A 20,967-nucleotide genomic window follows, 5' to 3' on the forward strand; every position below is an offset into this window, starting at 1 on the left:
TTTAGGTATGGTTTTACAGAGGAAATTAAGACTCCAAAAACCTAAGTTCATCAGCGCCCTTGCTTCAAAAACACTGTTTGGTTACTTGGTAGAAGTTAGCACTGACAGAAGAGGTTGAAAAAAATGAAATGCCTCCTAACTTAGAGTATTAGATATCAAGCAATTAAAAGGTTTTCTGAAGCCAATTGTAAGGCATTTATGTTGTGCTTTAAAAACATCTTGCCGTTCCAGCTTTATACAAATACCAAATTTTTAAAAGCTGTTTCAATTTCAAATATTTTCTCTTAGATACAGTGTCCCATGCAGCATTTCAGTATTTCTGTATCACGGTGCAATCTGGAGACAGAAACCACACGATAATCGATCAGGGAAAATTTGTTATGAACAATGAGGGGTTGGCTACGATGGGCGACTAAAGAATATAGGAGTAGCAGATACAGGGAGCAGAGCGCCCAAGGAAGGAGCAAATCTGGAAAAGCCTGGGATCCAGACCTCACCGGAGAAGATGTGGTGTATCCTACCAGATGGCAGACAAGTCCACTGCAGTGCCGCACCGGCAGGATTCACGGGAGCCTGCCTTCTGCAGTGCTGCACTGCAGAACTGCCCGGGAATCTGCCAGTGTGGGCGCGCCCTGCGAAGCCATCCTTGGGGTCTGCAGAGAAGCTGCCCCAGGGGTGGGTGCCACGTGCCTCCTGGTATAAGAAGAGAACCGGGAACCAGGGCCCTTCCTCCTCCAGTGTCCCTCCAGCACCCTCTAAAACTGTACCAGTGGCAAGGCCACAGGAAGACAGCCCTGGAAAGCAGTGGACTGACAACTGGCGCAGTCCGCCCCCTCTGACTCCTGAGCCTGCGTACGTTCCCATTTAACAAGATACAGCTGTAACAGAAATGAGAAAAATTATGTCCGTATAACATTTATCTTGAAGCCTAGTGCCCAAGGAGAGTAGTGCAATTAGATGAGGATGAGAAAGAAGATGGAGAGACCCCTGTCTGTTTAGAGGTAGTTAAATGGCATTTTTAGATAAAATATTAAATATCTAAATTTTATTTTCCTTCATCTAAATAAATTAAAGACACTATTCTTATACTTGGGGCTTAAGAATTAGTTTTGGCTTAGAAACATAACAAATAAGAGTCTTTTTGACTGTAATCAAGCCACAGCTAGTAAAAAGAGAAGAAGCGCTGTGTCTATGTGTCATGCATGTTTGCCTAGTGTAAAATTCACCACTCCTAATTCAGTACGTTAGTTAACCAAAATATTCAAGAGTCAGGAATCCCCTCTGGCCATTGAGCAAAGATAGGAAACAATATTTTGTATGCATGGTCTGAAAAGAGGAGAAATTAAGTGGGGAGAAGGTTTGGGACCTGGTAGCTGAGATGCCAGTCGCTGGGACAAATGAGGCTGCTTTGCACAGACCACACATGCTGTTTGCCCACATGCAGACGGACATGGTAGTAGCATTAGAGCAATTAGTGGGGTCATAATTTGGGAGTACCTCAGTATCATGAGTCAGTTCTTAGGGAAAAGACTGACACGAATTTTTGTTCCATAAGCCTTAACAACGGATATAACTCATGGGGGCTGCATTAAATAGTCCTACGGGTTCTTTGGAAGGAGTTTTTGTTATTACAGGAAGAAAACAGGAATCAAATCAGTCTCATATGACCCCTAGAGGCTTCTTAGGAATATTGATGACAGAATAGATGTTTCATGAATCTTGGCCGATACTTGTTGATACTTGGGTCTGTGACTTAGAAGAAAGGAGAGATTCGAGGCCAAGTCTGATGTCCCTGGCACAGTATGACCTTATTACTTATTACCCACCTCTTCCTACCCATTTCAAAACTGTCTCTCTCCCTGGTTGTCGTTGTTTGTGCTTTATTTCTTACTTGATATTAGCGGACAGCTAAAAGTTTTAGAGTTTGCTTTTTCATCATCGATTTTTTCCCAGCTACAAGAAGTGTGTGAGAAGTTGGGGAGGTAGTGAAGTCAGGGGTGGGGACAGGTGTACCCCCCAGCTCTGGAGTAGTTTTGATTAACAGTTATACTCGGAGGGTATTGACTTGGATACTAGACTTACCACACTACTGGCCTTCAGATTTTCAGACAATAAGGGACCTTCCCCTTGCTGAAGAACTAACCAGAGCTCCCAAGGACACATAGGGAAGTTGGGTTCATATCTCCAATTACCTTTTCAGTCGACTCTTAAGGGTTTCAGTTGTAGAGATCCCCATGACCTTCAGGTGGGGAACGTGTAGGTCAAGGTTGGGTCATACAAGTTCCTCAAGACTCATTATTTTCTCTCCTAAACATTTCAACATTTTAAGAGAGATGATTCGGAGCCTCCATTTCGTCATTAGTTAGTGCGTATTATGAAACATTTGAACCGTTGTGAATGTTTGGTGTCATGACTCTTGGATTGCTAAAAGCAGTTGGTGTTAGTGTCCACGCCTAATTGTAAGTGGGTTTTTGTTTTCTTTTGCTTTTTGTTTTGTTTTCAGGTTTTTCTGAAGAGTGATCGAGTGGCCAGAATGGTTCAGAGTGGAGGATGTTCTGCTAATGACTTCCGAGAGGTGTTTAAGAAAAACATAGAAAAACGTGTGCGGAGTTTGCCAGAAATTGATGGCTTGAGCAAAGAGACAGTGCTGAGCTCCTGGATAGCCAAATATGATGCCATTTACAGGGGTGAAGAGGACTTGTGTAAACAGCAAAACAGGATGGCCCTGAGCGCTGTTTCTGAACTTATTCTGAGCAAGGAACAACTCTATGAAATGTTTCAGCAGATTTTGGGAATTAAAAAACTAGAACACCAACTTCTTTATAATGCATGTCAGGTAAGTGATCATGATATTTCCTATTCCCCTGACTCACAGAATGAACACCAAGTCTTTACAAGCCTATGAAGATGTACTTTACTTTCTCTAATCACTTTGTTTGAAAAGGTGAGTGAAATTGAATTTTAATATGTCAAATAATGACATTTGGAAGAAGCTTTGAAAGAATTATTCGATAGGAGAAGAATATCTGTGCATTTTATTCAGTAAGTAATTTGTTCCATGTGCCCTATTTTAGGACATCAGATTTATACCTATTGGGTATATGTGTATGGGGCATGCCCTGAGTAGTAAAGTGAAAATCGTCTCTTATCTGAAGAAGATTGGCAATTTATAATAAACAGGTATTCCTCACTGCAGAATAATTTTTCATAAAGGTATGATACTCATCTTCAGAGTTTTATGGAAGTGACTGAAATTTCAAAAATTTTTTCTTTAACCCAGCCAGATAGAAATGAATTGAAGAAGATTGCTAAACTACATAATTTAGAGGTGACAGAGTAAATAATATATTTTCTCTTCAGTTGTTATTTTAATCATACATATGAAAAACTAAATATAATATCATGTTTGTTCCATGTCTTTCATCTTTAGATCCTATGATTTGTCTAAATGTATTCCTCCCTTAGTTGTATTTTGTTTGCTTATTTTAGAGCTATAAATTATTTAACTGTGCCCTAATATACAATTTAAATTGCCAAAATTCTGGCATTTTAAAATTCCTGTGTTCATTAAGAGTCACACTTCTATAATGTACATATGTTTACATTTATTTTAAATCTTTTTGCAAATCTACTTCTCAATTTCTGTATTCTATGTGTATCATTTACTTTGCATTACTAATTTGTGAATCATTTCCAATGAATAAATTAGCAGAGTTAATTAATGGAAAAGCAGTGTGGAACCTTAACCCTGTGAACAATTCATGCTTTCACTATAATTGATTTTACTGCATTATTAAACCAGGTGGTGGTTTTGATAATATTGGAGGATGACTGTACAGCCAAAATCTTCCATTGTAAAAGAAACACAACTGGGACTTTCTGTTTTTAATGGAGCAGTAGCTCACTTGTATAGTTAAATATTGATGAACTAAATTTATTAGTAAAATTCAGATTCAGACATTGAGTAAATGTTTACCAAGTATTCAAGCCAAAAACTTTGCTAGGTGTTGGGGAAACCAACCTTAACTAAATAAAATATTTGTTCTCTATGTGCTGAAGTCTTAATAGAGCAGGTAGACCTCTAAAATAAGTTGTTACAAATGCAGTAGAATTTATCCTGAATGTTACAGGGTCATAACATAAATTCCTGTGGACCTACGAGTTTATGTTTATTTACTCAAAATGTACTAAAATTAATCTTTTGTTTACTTTTAAAGATCACTTCTACAGCAAGGGTTTTGACCTCCTGGTTTCTGTCCTCTGTGATTTGGAACATATTGGGTTGGCCAAAAGGTTCATTCGATGTTTTCTGTCAGATGGCTCTAGTAGTGCTTAGTTGTCTTTAACTTCATTCAAAACAGTTTTGTTAGATTGTATTATGACAGCTGTCATAGCAGCACGCATTTAAAAAAAAGTATCAAAATTGGTGAATTTTTGTGTAGCCATTTTAATATTGAAGATGGAAGAAAAAACACATTTTCGGCATATTATGCTTTATTATTTCAAGAAAGGTAAAAAAGCAACTAAAATACAAAAAAAGATTCGTGCAGCGTATGGAGAAGGTGCTGTGACTGATAGAACGTGTCTTTCGTGCTGGAAATTTCTCGCTGGACGTTGCTCCACGGTCGGGTAGATCAGTTGAAGTTGATAGCGATCAAATCAAGACATTAATTGAGAACAGTCAATGTTATACCACGCGGGAGATAGCCGACATTCCCAAAATATCCAAATCAAGCACTGAAAATCATTTACACCTGCTTGGTTATGTTAATCGCTTTGATGTTTGGGTTCCACATAAGCGAAAGAAACCTTCTTGACCATATTCCCACATGTGAGTCTCTACTTAAACGTAACAAAAACATTTTGTTTTTAAAACAAACTGTGATGGGTGATGAAAAGTGGATACTGTACAACAATGTGGAACGGAAGAGATCGTGGGGCAAGCGAAGTGAACCACCACCAACCACACCAAAGGCCGGTCTTCATCCAAAGAAGATGATGTTGTGTATATGGTGGGATTGGAAGGGAGTTCTCTATTATGAGCTCCTTCCAGAAAACCAAACGATTAATTCCCAACAAGTACTGCTCCCAGTTAGACCAACTGAAAGCGGCACTCGACGAAAAGCATCCAGAATTAGTCAACAGAAAATGCATCATCTTCCATCAGGATAATGCAAGACCGCATGTTTCTTTGATGACCAGGCAAAAACTGTTACAGCTTGGCTGGGAAGTTCTGGGGTTTTTTTTGGTTTTTTTTTTAGATTTTTTTTTTTTGATCTGAACCATTTTTAAAGTCTTTATTGAATTTGTTACAATATTACTTCTGTTTTATGTTTTGTTTTTTTGGCTTCAAGGCATGTGAGATCTTAGCTCCCCGACCAGGAATTGAACCCACACCCTCTGCACTGGAAGGCGGAGTCTTTAACCACTGGACCACCAGGGAAGTCCCGTGGCTGGGATGTTCTGATTCATCCGCCGTATTCACCACACATTGCACCTTTGGATTTCCATTTATTTCGGTCTTTACAGAATTCTCTTAATGGCAAAAATTTCGATTCCCTGGAAGACTGTAAAAGGCATCTGGTACAGTTCTTTGCTCAAAAAGATAAAAGGTTTTGGGAAGATAGAATTATGAAGTTGCCTGAAAAATGGCAGAAGGTAGTGGAACAAAAACAGTGAATATGTTGTTCAATAAAGTTCTTGGTGAAAATGAAAAACATATCTTTTATTTTTACTTAAAAACCGAAAGAACCTTTTGGCCAACCCAGTACTTCTAGTTCAAATCTCTATCTGTAATAATGGATTTATTTTTGCCTTCAGTTCTATCAGTATTTGCCTCATGTATCTTGATGCTTTGTTAGGTTCATACACATTTAGCATTTAGCATTGTCATGTCTTTTTGTGGAATTAACCCCTTTATATAAAGTCCCTCTCTGTCCCTGATAATCTTTTTTTCTTTTTTGAAGTCTACTTTGTCTCAAACTAATATGGCTACTTCAGCTTTCTTTTGATTATGGTTACCAGGGTGTATCTTTCTCCATCTGTTTCTTTTTAACCTGTCTGATTCTTTGTTTAAAGTGGGTTTCTTGTAGACAGCTGCATATTACCTCTGGTTTTTGTTTTTGTTTTTAATCCAGTCTGACAATTTCTGTCTTTTAATGGGTGTGTTTAGACCATTTGTATATAAAGTGATGTAGTTGGATCACATTCTGCAGTCTTTTTAAGTGTTGACTCTCCTTTGCATTTGTTCTTTGTCTCCCCTCCTTTTTCTGCCTTCTTTAATTTTAATTGAACATTTATATGATTCCATTTTATATTCTCTTTTGATGCAGTACTTATCTTTTTTAAAAAGTGTGTTTAGTAGTTGCCCTAGGGCTTACAATATGTATTTTAAAATAATCTAATCTAAGTCTACCTTCAAATAACACTATAAGGCTTCCAGTGTCATACAGCTCTCCCATAATAGAGAATTCTCAATTCCTCCCTCCTGTCCCTTGTGAAATTTCTGTCATTCATTTCACTTATAATATGCTCTGTTCACCAAACATATTGTTACTACTCTTGCTTTAAACAGATAATTTTTAGATCAATTAATAAGAAAAGTAAAAGATATATATATGTGTGTGTGTGTATATATAATTTCACCTTCATTTATTCCTTCTCTGACACTTTTCTTTCTTCATGTGGATCCAAGTTTCTGACCTACATCATTTTCCTTATCTGAAAAACTTCTTTGAACATTTTTTGAAAGGCAGGACTACTGATAATGAACTCCCCAGTTATTGTATATCTGATAAAGTCTCTGTTCTTTATCTTTAAGGGATAATTTCATTAGATGTAGAGTTAGCTTTTTTTCTCTTTTAACATATTCTAAAGATTTCACTCCATTTTCTTGCTTGTGTGACTTCTGATGAGCAGTCCGATCAAGCTCTTTTCCTCGATTCTCTGTAAGGTGTTTTGTTTGTTTTCTTGTCCTCTGGCTTCCTTTAATAATTTCTCCTTGGCTTAGTTTTCTGCAGTTCAAATATGATACGCCTGGGTATGAGTTTTTTGATATTTCTCCCGCTCGGTATTTTCTGAGCCTCCTGAATTTTAGGGGTTGGTGTGTGTCATTACGTTTGGAAAATTCTCAGCCATTATTAATTCAAACGTTCCTTATATCCTATTCTCACCTTCTCCTGCCAGTATTTTAGTTATATTTGTTATGTCTACTTATGTTACTTGTCACAGTTCTGGGATGTTCCTTTTATTTTTTTGTTTGCTTTTTAGTTCTCTTTCTCTTTGCATTTCAGAGAGGGAAGTTTCGGCTGACCTTCAAGTGTCCTGATTCTTTGCTCAGAATCAGCAAGTCTGCTGATAGCCCGTCCCGTCTGTTAGTGTTTTTGATTTCTAGCATTTCCTTTGATTCTTTCTTAGCGTTTCCACCTCCCTGCTTATATTATCCATCTGTTCTTGCCTGTTTTCAACTTTTTCCATTACAGCCCTTCATATATTATTAACGGTTACTTAAATTCCTTGTTAGTTAACTACGTCCGTGTGACATCTTAATCTGTTTTGGATGCATGATTTGTCTCCACCGACTGTGTTCCTTTTTCTTCTTTTGCCTTTTGGCATGCTTTGTATAACTTTTTGTTGAGAGCCAGACATGTTGTATCAGGTAAGAGAAACTGCGGTATATTCGCCTTTAGTGTGAGGATTTATGTTAATCTGACCGGGAGGTTGGCTGTGTTTAATGTTTGTTGTAGCCACAGGCGCAAGAAGCTTCACATTCTTCTAGTGTCCTTGTCTTTTTCTCCTGTCTTGACTTGGGGCTTCCCGAAGTATTCCTCTTCAGAGAGTCTGTATCTGCGGCTCTTTAACCGTGATCAGCTGTTTTTCTGGAGCGACGCTGGTGTTGTGGTAGGGTGCTGGGGAGAAGGGAGTGTTCATCCTACCATTTGGTAAAGTCTCAGTCTTTCCATGGGCCTGTGTCTCAGGGCTGTAACTTGCACAAGTGTTTCTTGTTTTTTTTTTTTTTTTTTGCAGTACGCGGGCCTCTCACTGTTGTGGCCTCTCCCGTTGCGGAGCACAGGCTCCGGGCGCGCAGGCTCAACGGCCACGGCTCAACGGCCGTGGGCTCCGGGCCGCAGGAGCCGCACGGCTCCGGGCCGCAGGCTCAACGGCCACGGGCCCAGCCACTCTGCGGCGTGTGGGATCTTCCTGGACCAGGGCACGAACCCGCGTCCCCTGCATCGGCAGGCGGACTCTGAACCACTGCGCCACCAGGGAAGCCTTGCATAAGTGTTTCTAACCTTTGTCCCCGAGTATTGTTTTCCTCCTCACCCACACCCCTTATTTCCCTCCCTGGCTAAAGCATCCCCCATTTGTTTCCTTGAAGTCTTGTCTCCTGTTCATGTTGGGTTTTTTGTTATTATTTTTCAAATAGACAAGACAGAAAGGCCGCAAAGGACTGCAGAGGGCAGCCTTCTCCTCCTCCAGCTAGAATAAGTTTTCAGCGTTTTCTTCTAACAAAGTCCTTTCCCCTTTGTTAGGGAAAAGAATCTGGGCGGTATAACAGTGGCTTTTCTCCCCCTCTTCCGGCCACGTTCCCAAGGGGAACCTTCTTGGCTCCTTACCGTGAGAACTTGGTGGGGTCACTGGAAGAAAGCCCAGGAAAGTGTGGAAGCCCCTTTATGATTACAACCCCAGGAGTTTCTCACTCTCTGCACTCAGCTTCCAGTAGGTTGTCCGAATTACTAGTCAGATAAGTGGTTCTGTATTTCTGGCACCCATTGACTTCTGCTTTAAATGTAGTATCTCTGTTTTTCCTGTGTCTCCAGATATTGGGTTAGTGGTTTGCCCTGAAAGCTCAGTTCCCTGATAAGTGCGGAAAAGTCATTGATTTTCAGCTTGTCCAGCTGTTTACTGTAAAGACAGGAGGCATGACTTCTCCTAAGCTCTTTACATGTCTGAACTGAAACTAGAGTTCTCTTCAGCTCTGAGATTTGAAAGAAAAGCTTAAAGATTTTTTGATTAACTTAAAGAAATTACAGAAATACTCATAAGTAAGGGAAGAGCTTTCCTTTGGAATAAGAATCATTTTACAGAAATTAAGGAAATGGATTGTTGAGAAAAACAGCTGAGGTTCTTCTTTTACCCTCAAGGACCTGTCTATCTTGTTTGTTCCTTTGTTGTCTTTCAACAGAGTTTTAAAAAGAAAAGGCTATAGAAATCACAGAAGATAGCCTGCCCTTTATAGGGAAGGAATGGTGTGAGGAGAGGAATTAGTAGAGCAGGGCTCGGGGAAACGGCTTGGTCTAAAGCTAGCCAAGCTGCGGGCACCTGGCTCCAGGTACATGTTGGTGGAATTTACTCCACTTTCCCTGTGTCTCAGGAAAGGCTTTGAGGCTCTTGCTAACTGTAAAATTCTTGCTTCTGTATTTATTTACCCTGTCTGGTCCCTTGTTCTTGCCAACAGTGTTCTCCTAGGAAATCTCAAAGATGTTTTGTTGCTTCAGGGTCCGAAGCTCAGGATAGGAAGCTGCTCTGCTGAGATGTGCAGGTTGGCAACGGCCAGACAGCTCTTGGGGACTCGGAAAGGAAAGGACGTGAATGAGGAGGGAGCAGTGCCAAGGCTGCCACCTGAAGCTGGCAGGAGCCTCACGTGGTTTTGTAGCCCTTGTCCCAGAGCTGTAGGTTTAGCATCCATAATGGAAAAACAGGAAGCTGTCTTCTGAAGAAGCATGGGTGTTGATATTGCTTCCGGTCAGAGCCAAGAACTTATTAATTTCAAAATTAAGGCATTGAAGAGTTTCCTCTAGGAAACTCTTAAAAGCACTAATTTAGAAGATAGCATGTGTAACAATTAAGTTATGAAACCAGGGATAATTGAAAGAAAAGTTATTTACATGTTATCAGAAAAACATAAGAACAACCCACAAATGTCATGGATTAGTTCTTGTGCTACTGAAACTGCCTGTCAGGTTTTGGATTCTTTGCTTTGAGAATATCGTGTTTGCATTGGTGCACATTCATAGAACAGAACACTAAGAAAAAAGATGAAGAAAAGAGCGCAAACTGTACATTCTACAATGAGTAACATAACAATACCAGAATCTGAAATTGTTAGCCATCATTTACTTGAATCAGGATATTAACGGGGTGAAAGAAGCCCAGTCTGTCAGTAAAGACTTTAATTTCAGAATAACTTGAAGGAAATGCAGTGAATTTCAAATAAATACAGTCATACTTTTAGAGAAATGAAGTTAGTTGATATTAAAGCTATGTGTTTTATAGTCTTCAGAATAATTTTGATTTCACATATTTTTGAATTAAAATATTGTTACTTAAGTGGTACCGGTAATGAATCAGCTTTCCTTGAACAGAAATGAAATGTCTTTTAAAGATTATTTTAAAATACGACAAAGCGTGGTACACTGTGTTTAAATCAGTTCGTTAACCCATTCTCTGTAATCATGTAGAGAATACAGATGGTAACATAGAAAGGAGATCTAGTTATTTGCTAGCTTTAATTTTTTTCAAAGGAAGCACTCTTGTAAATGCCACAGTGGTGTGGTAAGTCCCTGGCTCTACCTTCTTGAGGTTGAGGAGAATGCAGTATTGGGGAGAATTGTGTAATCTTCAGGTGTGTCATGAAGAGGGCTACCAGGATGAGAAGATGCTAAATATTCTGTGAGGGGGGAGGGGTGAGCATGTGCCGGTGTGGAGATGTGAAGCAGCCCCTGGCGTCTGAGGGGAGCTGCTAGCATAAGGAGGGCTGGGTTGGGGCTGTGGTTTGAGGTGACGTTAGCACGTGTGGGTGTGGCTCTTGTAGATTGCAGAGACACACAATCCTAAGTGACCGGAGTCTGAGTAGTGGAATACATAGTACCATATACACTGTCATTCTCCTTTTACCTTTTAAGAGGATTAATTAACTGAATTTTGCAGCCATCTAGATCCTGATCTTTTCTGCCGAAAGCAACCTTCATTAATCTTTCATAATCTCCTTCCATTAACTGAAGAAGTTTCACCCATGTTTACCCAAGAGTCAAAGCAAAGTTACCTGGAACCTTCCTCTCTAAATACCGCTCCCACCTGCCCTCACCAAATTCCTTATATTCTGAAGACTGTAAGAACTGTGTTAAGTAATATTACAGAACTGGTTGTGTGTTTGTAAGGAATAAGCAGGAATATTTATGAATGGTTAAAAAGTATAGTGTTCAGGTTTGATTCCCTTCCCCTAGAAATCTCAAGCTTTAGAGATTAAGCACTTGAGGTCTAGGAATTTTTAAAAAAATCAACAGAGGCAATTGCTGTGCTTCCTGTCCCTCTCACTGTGAAAGTCTTCCCCCGGAAGTGCAGGAACCATGAGGCGTTCTGTTCTGAAGACCCCCTTTCACGGTGTGTAAAGGGAAAATAGGGAGAGACATGTGAATCGCTCAGAGGAAATTGGTATCTGCCTTTCACTGTCATCATCTTTTTTCTCAACTAGTATCATGTGATTGATAATACATTTTAACATAATTTGTCTACTTTGGCAGAAATATAAAAGCACATTCTACAGAGACAATTACATTTGATAACAAAAATCACTTGCAAATCAGGAAAATAAAGCTGAGGAAATGATTGTTAGCAAGATATATCTTCCCTGTGTGTATAATTTTAAATCTCAAAATGTCTGAGGAAAATATTCAAGTGAATGTCATTAAATAGCAATTGTTATGCTTTAGGAAACAGCAAGGAGCAACTGAAGACCTTAAGACTGATTGGATCGTATAATACCTGACTTTTGAAATTCTGGAGTTAATAATTAGCTATAATATTTATATAAATATTCACTTCTTTTTTTAAAAAATAAATGTATCATGATATATAATTGATGAATCTGATTTCAGTTAAATAAATGTGAATCTGATTAGTAATATTGAATCAGTTTCCTCTCTAAAAATTGTTTTTATTTTTTAAATATCTTTATTGGAGTATAATTGCTGTACAATGCTGTGTTAGTTTTTGCTGTATGACAAAGTGAATCAGCTATACATATACATATATCCCCATATCCCCTCCCTCTTGCGTCTCCCTCCCACCCTCCCTATCCCAGCCCTTTAGGTGGACACAAAGCATCGAGCTGATCTCCCTGTGCTATGCGGCTGCTTCCCACTAGCTATCTATTTTACGTTTGGTAGTGTATATATGTCAATGCTACTCTCTCACTGCGTCCCAGCTTACCCTTCCTCCTCCCTGTGTCCTCAAGTCCATTCTCTACATCTGTGTCTTTATTCCTGTCCTGCCCCTAGGTTCTTCAGAACCTTTTTTTTTTTTTTTTTTTTTTTAGATTCCATATATATGTGTTAGCATACAGTATTTGTTTTTCTCTTTCTGACTTACTTCACTTTGTATGACAGACTCTAGGTCCATCCACCTCACTACAAATAACTCAATTTTGTTTCTTTTTATGACTGAGGAGTATTCCATTGTATATATGTGCCACATCTTCTTTATCCATTCATCTGTCGGTGGACGCTTAGGTTGCTTCCATGTCCTGGCTATTGTAAATAGTGCTGCAATGAACATTGTGGTACATGTCTCTTTTTGAATTATGGTTTTCTCAGGGTATATGCCCAGTAGTGGGATTGCTGGGTCGTATGGTAGTTCTATTTTTAGTTTTTTGAGGAACCTCCATACTGTTCTCTATAGTGGCTGTATCATTTTACATTCCCACCAACAGTGCATGAGGGTTCCCGTTTTTCCACACCCTCTCCAGCATTTACTGTTTGTAGATTTTTTGATGATGGCCATTCTGACCGGTGTGAGGTGATACCTCATTGCAGTTTTGATTTGCATTTCTCTAGTGATTAGTGAAGTTGAGCATCCTTTCATGTGTTTGTTGGCAATCTGTATATCTTCTTTGGAGAAGTGTCTGTTTAGGTCTTCTGCCCATTTTGGTGTTGGGTTGTTTGTTTTTCTGATATTGGGCTGCATGAGCTGCTTGTGTATTTTGGAGATTAATCCTTTGTCAGTTGCTTCGTTTGCAAATATTTTCTCCCATTCTGAGGGTTGTCTTTTCGTCTTATTTATGCTGTGCAAAAGCTTTTAAGTTTCATTAGGTCCCATTTGTTTTATTTTTGTTTTTATTTCCATTTCTCTAGAAGGTGGGTCAAAAAGGATCTTGCTGTGATTTATGTCACAGAGTGTTCTCCCTGTGTTTTCCTCTAAGAGTTTTCCTTGGCTGTGCAAAAGCTTTTAAGTTTCATTAGGTCCCATTTGTTTATTTTTGTTTTTATTTTTGTTTTTATTTCCATTTCCATTTCTCTAGAAGGTGGGTCAAAAAGGATCTTGCTGTGATTTATGTCACAGAGCGTTCTCCCTGTGTTTTCCTCTAAGAGTTTTATAGTGTCTAGCCTTACATTTAGGTCTGTAATCCATAAAAATTGTTTTTATAATTGTGAATACAACGGTGTTATATTTTTAAATCAAGTTATAACTTTTATCAGTGTTGCTTCATTTGGCTATGCATTATTTTTTTTTTTTACCTTTGGCCTACGTGCAGAGGAACTACATAAAAATATTTCTAAGTAAGGTTTCTCCTAAAGATGTTTTAACTTATTTCTGCTTTCTCCCAAATCTCATCAGATAAAAATATAGGCTACAGTCAGATATTCCATGCATTTATTTTTAGACTTTTCTTCCTTACTTAGATCTAGCCTATAGAAATTAGGGTTTTATCCCAGCATGTCCACATTTTTTTTTTTCTTAATGATAAGAGAACACAAATCTTCAGAGATCAGGCATTTTTGTAATCGTAATGGAAGGGAAAAGTGTATTTGCCAATGCACTTTATGACCTGTTTTCATCTATTAATGAATAAAAGATTATATGAATCTACTGTTCCAACTATAATAATATGAATATTGTTCTTAGGTTGTTCATGGTTAATGAAAATATTCTGTCAAAATGAAATATATGTGATAAATATATTTTATACATTGAAAAATGCTTATTGAATGCCTTCTAAAAATATCAGTTACTGGGCGAAACAGTGAAAATACAAAAATGACAAGATTTTATTCTTTCCCTCAAGGTGTTTGCATGTGGTCAGGAGATAGATATGTAACTAAAATGTGACGAATGGTATAATTAATCAGTGTGTCTCTGAGGGTGTGTATAGGGCATAATGTGAACACGTGGATGACAGTCTCTTAATTTGATACTGGATAGTTTGCGTGGATTTCTTTAATGCTCCACCCTGGCTCCACATTAGAATGACCTGAGGAGCTTTACAAACCACTGGGTACCTGGGCCCCCACCTCAGACTAAGTGAAACAGTCTGTGGATGTGGGGCCTAAGTGTCTGTTTTTTAAAAGCTTCCTACGTGATGCTGAGGCTTAAGGACCCCTGGCCTGACAGTTCATCTGAGGTCTTCATGCCATGGTCATATCTAAGTATAGAGGAGGCTGGGAAACAGTCTAGCTCTCTGCCCAGAAGAAGAAATGATTTGGAAGTCTGGAAACTCAATCCTCTGTTGGAACTTTAATGAAGGTTCTAACAAGGACAATTCCTGAATTTTGGAAGATGCATAGAAATTCAGCAGACTGGAGGAAAACAACGCTTATGAAGGCACGAGGAGAATGAAATTGCTTGGAGTCTATGGGAGATTCATTGTGTTTTGGTGGAGTAGCAGATGAAGCTAGAGTTAGGGAAGGACTTGAATGTTAAGGGGCCTCACATGCTAGCTGGAAGAGCTTGGAACTATCACAAGATAGGGAACACTGTTGGTCTGTGAGGCAAGGAATGACAGGAACAAGTTGGGGTTCTGGAAAGATCACTCTCTGTGGTCTCAAGAATGGATTACATGTGGCCCATCCCCTGCCTCACCCCACCTGTGGGCATGGCGCAGCATTATTAAAGAAGAAGTGGAGGGCTTCCCTGGTGGCGCAGTGGTTGGGAGTCCGCCCGCCAATGCAGGGGACACGGGTTCGTGCCCCGGTCCGGGAAGATCCCACATGCCGCGGAGTGACTGGGCCCGTGAGCCATGGCTGCTGAGCCTGCGCGTCCAGAGCCTGTGCTCTGCAACGGGAGAGGCCACAACAGTGAGAGGCCTGTGTACCGCACACACACACAAAAAAGGAAGTGGAACAGGACCTGCATATTAATGTTTTGAGTAGTCATGAGGCTCTGCTCCTTGCCCTACAGTGGTCCTGTTTTCCTGTGTTGCTGTGAAGTTCCTAGACTACTGGATTTCACCTGGGTGTCTCGTCACATCCTCTTGGATCCATGCCCTGTTTTGTGCTTCGGAATTCTTCTGTGCTCCCGCGCTTGGGAGCTTTGGCCTGAGTCAGAACACTAGACCACCTACTTGCCTTAAAAGGGCCATGATGAAAGCCCAGGAATTCAAGCAGAAAAAGGGATCAGCTGGAGTCTGTAGTTTAAGACATACCATTCTCCAGAACTACGGGTAACATCCACCTATTCCCCTCACTCACGTTTTATAGAAAAGATAGTATCCTTTGATGGCTGTCTCCCATTTACATTTCCAGCATTTATCTGATGCAGCATTTCTATTAATTGTGCTCTGATGGTGCATCTTTGATGAGGGTGTTCTTTCAATATAGCACCTACTCTGGTCAGCCACTGATCAAGGCTCTCCATATATTGTGGTCCCTCTTCCCATGGAGCAGTATTTTGGGGCAGGGGCATATGTGGCAGGGGGCGGGGGGAATCAAAAGTTCTGTTGTGTACCTGATAAAATAAGAATGTTAGACGTCCATGTGATGGCAGGTGGTAGTTGAATATACAAGTCTGAAATTCCAGTGAGAGGTCAGAGTTGGAGATAAAGATTTGGAAATCATTTTGATAAAGTTAGTGTTTTAATTTAAGTCATGAGACATTATGAAATCATACTGGGAGAGTCTGGGGCTCAAGAAGAAAAAGGGCCAACGATAGAGAGGCCTGGGGATGCCAGGATTTAGAGGCTGCACAAAGGCAAAAGAGCCAGCGAAGAGGGAGGAAACCAGAAAGTGTGGTGTCAGGAAAGCCGTGGGAAGACATTGCAAGGAGAGAGTTTACCTGTGCCACACAGCAACGAAGTGACCTTGAGTTTGTGAAGTGGAAGCCACTGTTGGCTTTGACAAGGGAAGACTTTTTGGAGTGGTTGGGAGTAAACCTGACTGGAGTGGGTTAAAAGAAGAACCAAGAGGGCTTCCCTGGTGGCGCAGTGGTTGAGAGTCCGCCTGCCGATGCAGGGAACACGGGTTCGTGCCCTGGTCCGGGAAGATCCCACATGCCGTGGAGCCTGTGCGTCTGGAGCCTGTGCTCCGCAACGGGAGAGGCCACAACAGTGAGAGGCCCGCATACCGCAAAAAAAAAAAAAGAAAAAAAAGAAGAAGAACCAAGAAAGTAAGAAAGTGGTGTTAATAGGAAAACTTCAGGGAATCAGCTAATATGAAGAATATTATATAGTCAAGAAATTCCTTCTATTTAGTATATTGAATCATTTTATTTAAAAAAAAATTATTGAGCCCTTACCTTACTATGTGTCAGGCTCACACTATCGGACTTGGTTCTTAATTGTTTATTGCTTTCGGACGTTTAGAAATGTATGGCCCACGAAATCCCGATTGCTTCTGGTAGGGGGTCAGAACAACTTTTTACAAAGCACTTTTTTTAAAAAGCAGTTGGAAAGGGCGGAAGAAAAAGGACTGTATGCTTACGAAGAGTATCCTGTGAATTTGACACTTTTAGATGATTATTGGGGTCATAATATCCTGAACCCTCTTTGTTTAAGACCAGAAAAAAAATTTCTTTTTTCCGTTTTCCCTAATTACCTTAGATAGAGCAGGGCCAATTGATCATTGTCTTAGTAAGATTTTACTTGTGTAATGGGTGGCAGTGATGATTCTAGTTATTTGTTACAAACTAGTAGAAAGGCCTCTCTTGTTAAATGTTTTTAAATGATGTCATTTCCTGTTTGCAAACTGTTTTCAGTTGTTTGTTACAAACTGGTAGAAAGGCCTCTCTTGTTAAATGTTTTTAAATGATGTCATTTCCTGTTTGCAAAGTGTTTTCAGTTTGTTACAAACTGGTAGAAAGGCCTCTCTTGTTAAATGTGTTTAAATGATGTCATTTCCTGTTTGCAAAGTGTTTTCATGATTCTTTTGTGAAGGTCTCCGGGTGAAGGAGGCTGACATCTTGTTTCACGAAGCCTCATCAGAAGTTTGTGCACTCACTATGTACATGGTATGGTACCAAGAGGAATAGTATTTGAAAAATATAGATAGGTTTGCTACCCTGTTTTGTTTGAGAATTCAGATGCTATTAGGATTGTTGCACTGAAAAATACTGCAGTGATAAAAATACAGATTCGCTATGCTTATTTTGAGTTTCCCTGTCTTTCAGCCTTTTCACGTAGGTCAGCTCTTCTTTCCACTCTACATCCATGGCAAACTGCTGAATCTGAAACTTCTCAAACTCAACAGGTTCAAAGTGCTCTTTTTTCTCATCTCAAACCTGGTTCTATTTATGTATGTTCAGCTTTCTGACTCAACACCAGGAGCCATTCGTGTTTATTGCCTTCCCAGTGCAAACAATAATCTGGTACTGCTACTTCCTCCATTATATTGCAGTGTCTGCTCTTGTCTTCCACAACCACCCGCGTAGCTGGAAACTTCAGTACCTCTCACATGGAGCGTGACAGTAACCTCTCACCTGCTTCCTCCCTTCTAATCCTACATGTTTTTATTGCCAGATTAATATTATTATTATTATTTTTTTTTAACGGTACGCGGGCCTCTCACTGTTGTGGTCTCTCCCGTTGCGGAGCACAGGCTCCGGATGCGCAGGCTCAGCGGCCACGGCTCGCGGGCCCAGCCGCTCCGCGGCACGTGGGATCTTCCCGGACCAGGGCACGAACCCACGTCCCCTGCATCGGCAGGCGGACTCTCAACAACTGCGCCACCAGGGAAGCCCCAGATTAATATTATTGAAGCACCATCCTGTTGTCATCATGACCCAACTTTGAACAGGGAAAAAAAATATGGCTCCTCTGTCAGCAGAATGAAGTTCATAGCCCTTGGCTAGGCTTTCAACACCTGTGGCATTCGGCCTGGCCCCCACCTGCCTTTCTATGTTCTTTCCCATATTCTTCCCCATGTGACGATTCTTTACACACCCCCTGTGCCAGGTGAGCCGAAGCACTCCCTGTTCCTCATCTACACCCTGTATTTTCTTGAATTTTAATTTTGTCTCACTTTATTCTCTTCACTTGGAATCCCCCTTCTCTGTTCTTAAAGAATCAAGCAAAATTCCTCCTCCACAAAGCCTGCTCTGCTCCTGCCTTCACTCATTTTTCTTAAATATTGTGGGAGAGGGAGAAATCCGTGAGGAATGTATAATTCCCTGGCATACCGAAAAGCTTGTGATATTCTACTTTGTATTATAGATAATTATACATGCCTCTCTTATTGCATTGTAACAACTTGAACATAGGATAAATATTTAAATCCTTTTACCGTAAATTGTCCAGTAATATTTAACGTGTTTCCTGTTGTGGGCACTCATGGCAAGTGACTGACAGAATGGAAACTGAGGGTGAGGTGTCGTGAAGGAGAGGGAGGTGGTTACGTTGAACCCTGGGGTCAAACTATATGATTCAGACCCTGGCCCTGCCGAGTATGAACTGTGTGACCTTGACCTTGGAAAATTGTTTAAACCTGTCTGTGCTTTAGATTTTTTCATTACTAACCTGGGATGATGATAGGAACTCCTTCCATATGGTTGCTCTGAGGCTTAAATGTAATGATGTTTACAAACACTTAGAACGGTTCCTGACATACAGTGCTGTATAAATTCACCTCTTACTAGTCCTGATGAGGCTAAAGTTCTAATCTGCTCTGACAGCGTCCTCTAAAGTCGCTGATAGTGTCTGTGTTATTTTACTTAGGGCTAAAATCTCTCCGTTTCATCATTATTAATGTAAATGTATATTCAATTATTTCATTGAGGGAAGTATAGTTAGTAAATAATTGCTTGAAAATGTTAGCTCATGACTTCTGTCTAGAAGATAAAATGTTAATACCAAATGGAATCCTAAGGAAAATTTCATGATGTGCAAAATTTTGCGAAGTTATACCTACCATTTTAGGCAATAATGTATGCATAGTCTCCAGGCTATCGAAGTCCCCTGGTTTTTATGTTTGAGGTGAAAGTTCTTGCGTTCTTACTTTTGAACATTTTTTCCATTACTTAATATAGTTTAGTTCATTTCACATAGGCTAATTTTATATCTCATTAACTTGTTCGTCTTTTTCCTACTTTTAAGTAGTATTCAAAGGGAAGTGTGGTTTGGGAAATGCAATTTTAAGACTCTCAGAACTGTTCTCTGAGAAGCTGCGACAGAACTGCTCTTTCCGAGCCAGGTTTCTTATGCACAGTTTAGCAAGTAGACGTGAGAGTGATCTTTACAGGCTCTGCCTTTAGCAGCCGAGTGCTCCCTGACTCAGACGTAACAGCATCCAGGCAATGCGTCCCTCTTGAGAATACGGGGATCACTTCACTTCCTTGTGCTCTTTGTGCTGCACGAAGTTGCAGAAAGAGTTTTAGTTACCTTGGAGTTGCTGGCTAATTGTCAATGATCAGGTAGCGGGGAGGAAGGACTTTTTTGTTTCTGTTTTTGAGGGAGGTTGCCTCATGGAAGATGGGTCAGTCTGGAGGGATGTTAGGGTCCAAGAACCTTTCAAATACAGGTGGAATTATTCCTTGCATTTACATTAAAACCTGGGACTGGTTACGGAAATCCCACCATTGGCAATGGATTGGTTTAGGCCTCTTGTTAGGGTGGTAGGGTGAGCTAACAAGGGTCATATATTGCGGTGTGAGGTAGGGGTCATAAATATCTGAGAAGTTGAATAATGAGAAGACTACTATGAAAGACATGTTGTCAGATAGTACCTGCTTTGTTACCCAATAGGTAGGCAGGTAGTCTTCTCAGAAGATTTGGAGATTGATCTGGACAATGAAGGTAGGTAAGAAGAGCATCCCAGGCAGGAGAAACACAAACAAGGTATATGATTGGGGAAATGTAATATGTTTTGTATATAATGAGCAAACTAATTTGTATAAATAATGCAAGTATCCAAGAGGTTAAAAAGTGAGATTGGTACAAAATAGGGTGGACCTGAAAACTAAGCTGAGATGTTTGAGTATCATTCTTTCTCATTCATATCCACTTATTTTCATTCACTTCCACCCATCCTTCCATCCCCCTGCCCTTTACTCCTCCTCCTCTTCTAAGATGTTAGCCTGATCAAGGGTAGTGAGAATCATGTGTAGAAACAGGGCAGCCATGCAGAAGAGTGGATTGTAAAGAAGGACACTTCTGTCTTAGCTGAGGCCATTGTTGGGTGCCTGAAAGGAAAGACCTTGCCTTCAACTGGAGATAGAGAACTGGGACTCAGGAGAGAGACCAGAGCTATGTGCTGAGTTATGTCATGACATCATATACAACAGCAGACACTCTGTCTAGAACAGCTAAGGACCAACTGTGTGTGCTTATGGGCTGAGAGAATGAGGGGGCTCAGCACAGAAAACAGAGCAGGAACAATCAGTACTCTATCTTCACGATAAGTAATTTGATTCAAGTGATGGTAGAAAATTAACAAATTTATTGATGAAGTAAATGAATTTGCTGATTCTTAATACAGCTTTTGATCAGGGTTTTTAGGCTGTGTTACAAAATCCATGCATATTTGGCACTGTCAAATAAGTCAAACACTGGGCTATGAGAAAATTATAATGTTGGGTGGAGTGTTCTTTTGGAATTGGGGTTAGGTTTGTGTAAATTCCTTCTCATGATGTATTATCTCTAGATCACCAGATTTATAGATGATATAAACAGAATAACCAGCAAATGAATTAATCTCAGGGAAAACACTATTTATGTAACAGTGCAAATCCTAGTCTACTTGTATATTTCATACTAAAAGATAAAGG

General features: G+C 40.0%; 1 protein-coding gene across 3 annotated transcripts in view; it reads left to right on the forward strand.

The window, feature by feature from the left end:
* CADPS2 (calcium dependent secretion activator 2) overlaps positions 1-20,967 on the forward strand; it is a gene marked incomplete at its 5' end in the record, with an annotated part of 490,811 nt that overhangs the window by 141,758 nt on the left and 328,086 nt on the right. For all 3 annotated transcript variants that reach the window (XM_082661437.1, XM_082661438.1, XM_082661439.1), the window contains one exon: positions 2,504-2,836. In XM_082661437.1, coding sequence (XP_082517563.1) covers positions 2,504-2,836 — 333 coding nt within the window. The remainder of the gene's footprint in view (positions 1-2,503; positions 2,837-20,967) is intronic.

This window comes from Grampus griseus (assembly GCF_964374135.1).
Source record: "Grampus griseus genome assembly, chromosome: 9".
Taxonomy (NCBI): Eukaryota; Metazoa; Chordata; class Mammalia; order Artiodactyla; family Delphinidae; genus Grampus; species Grampus griseus.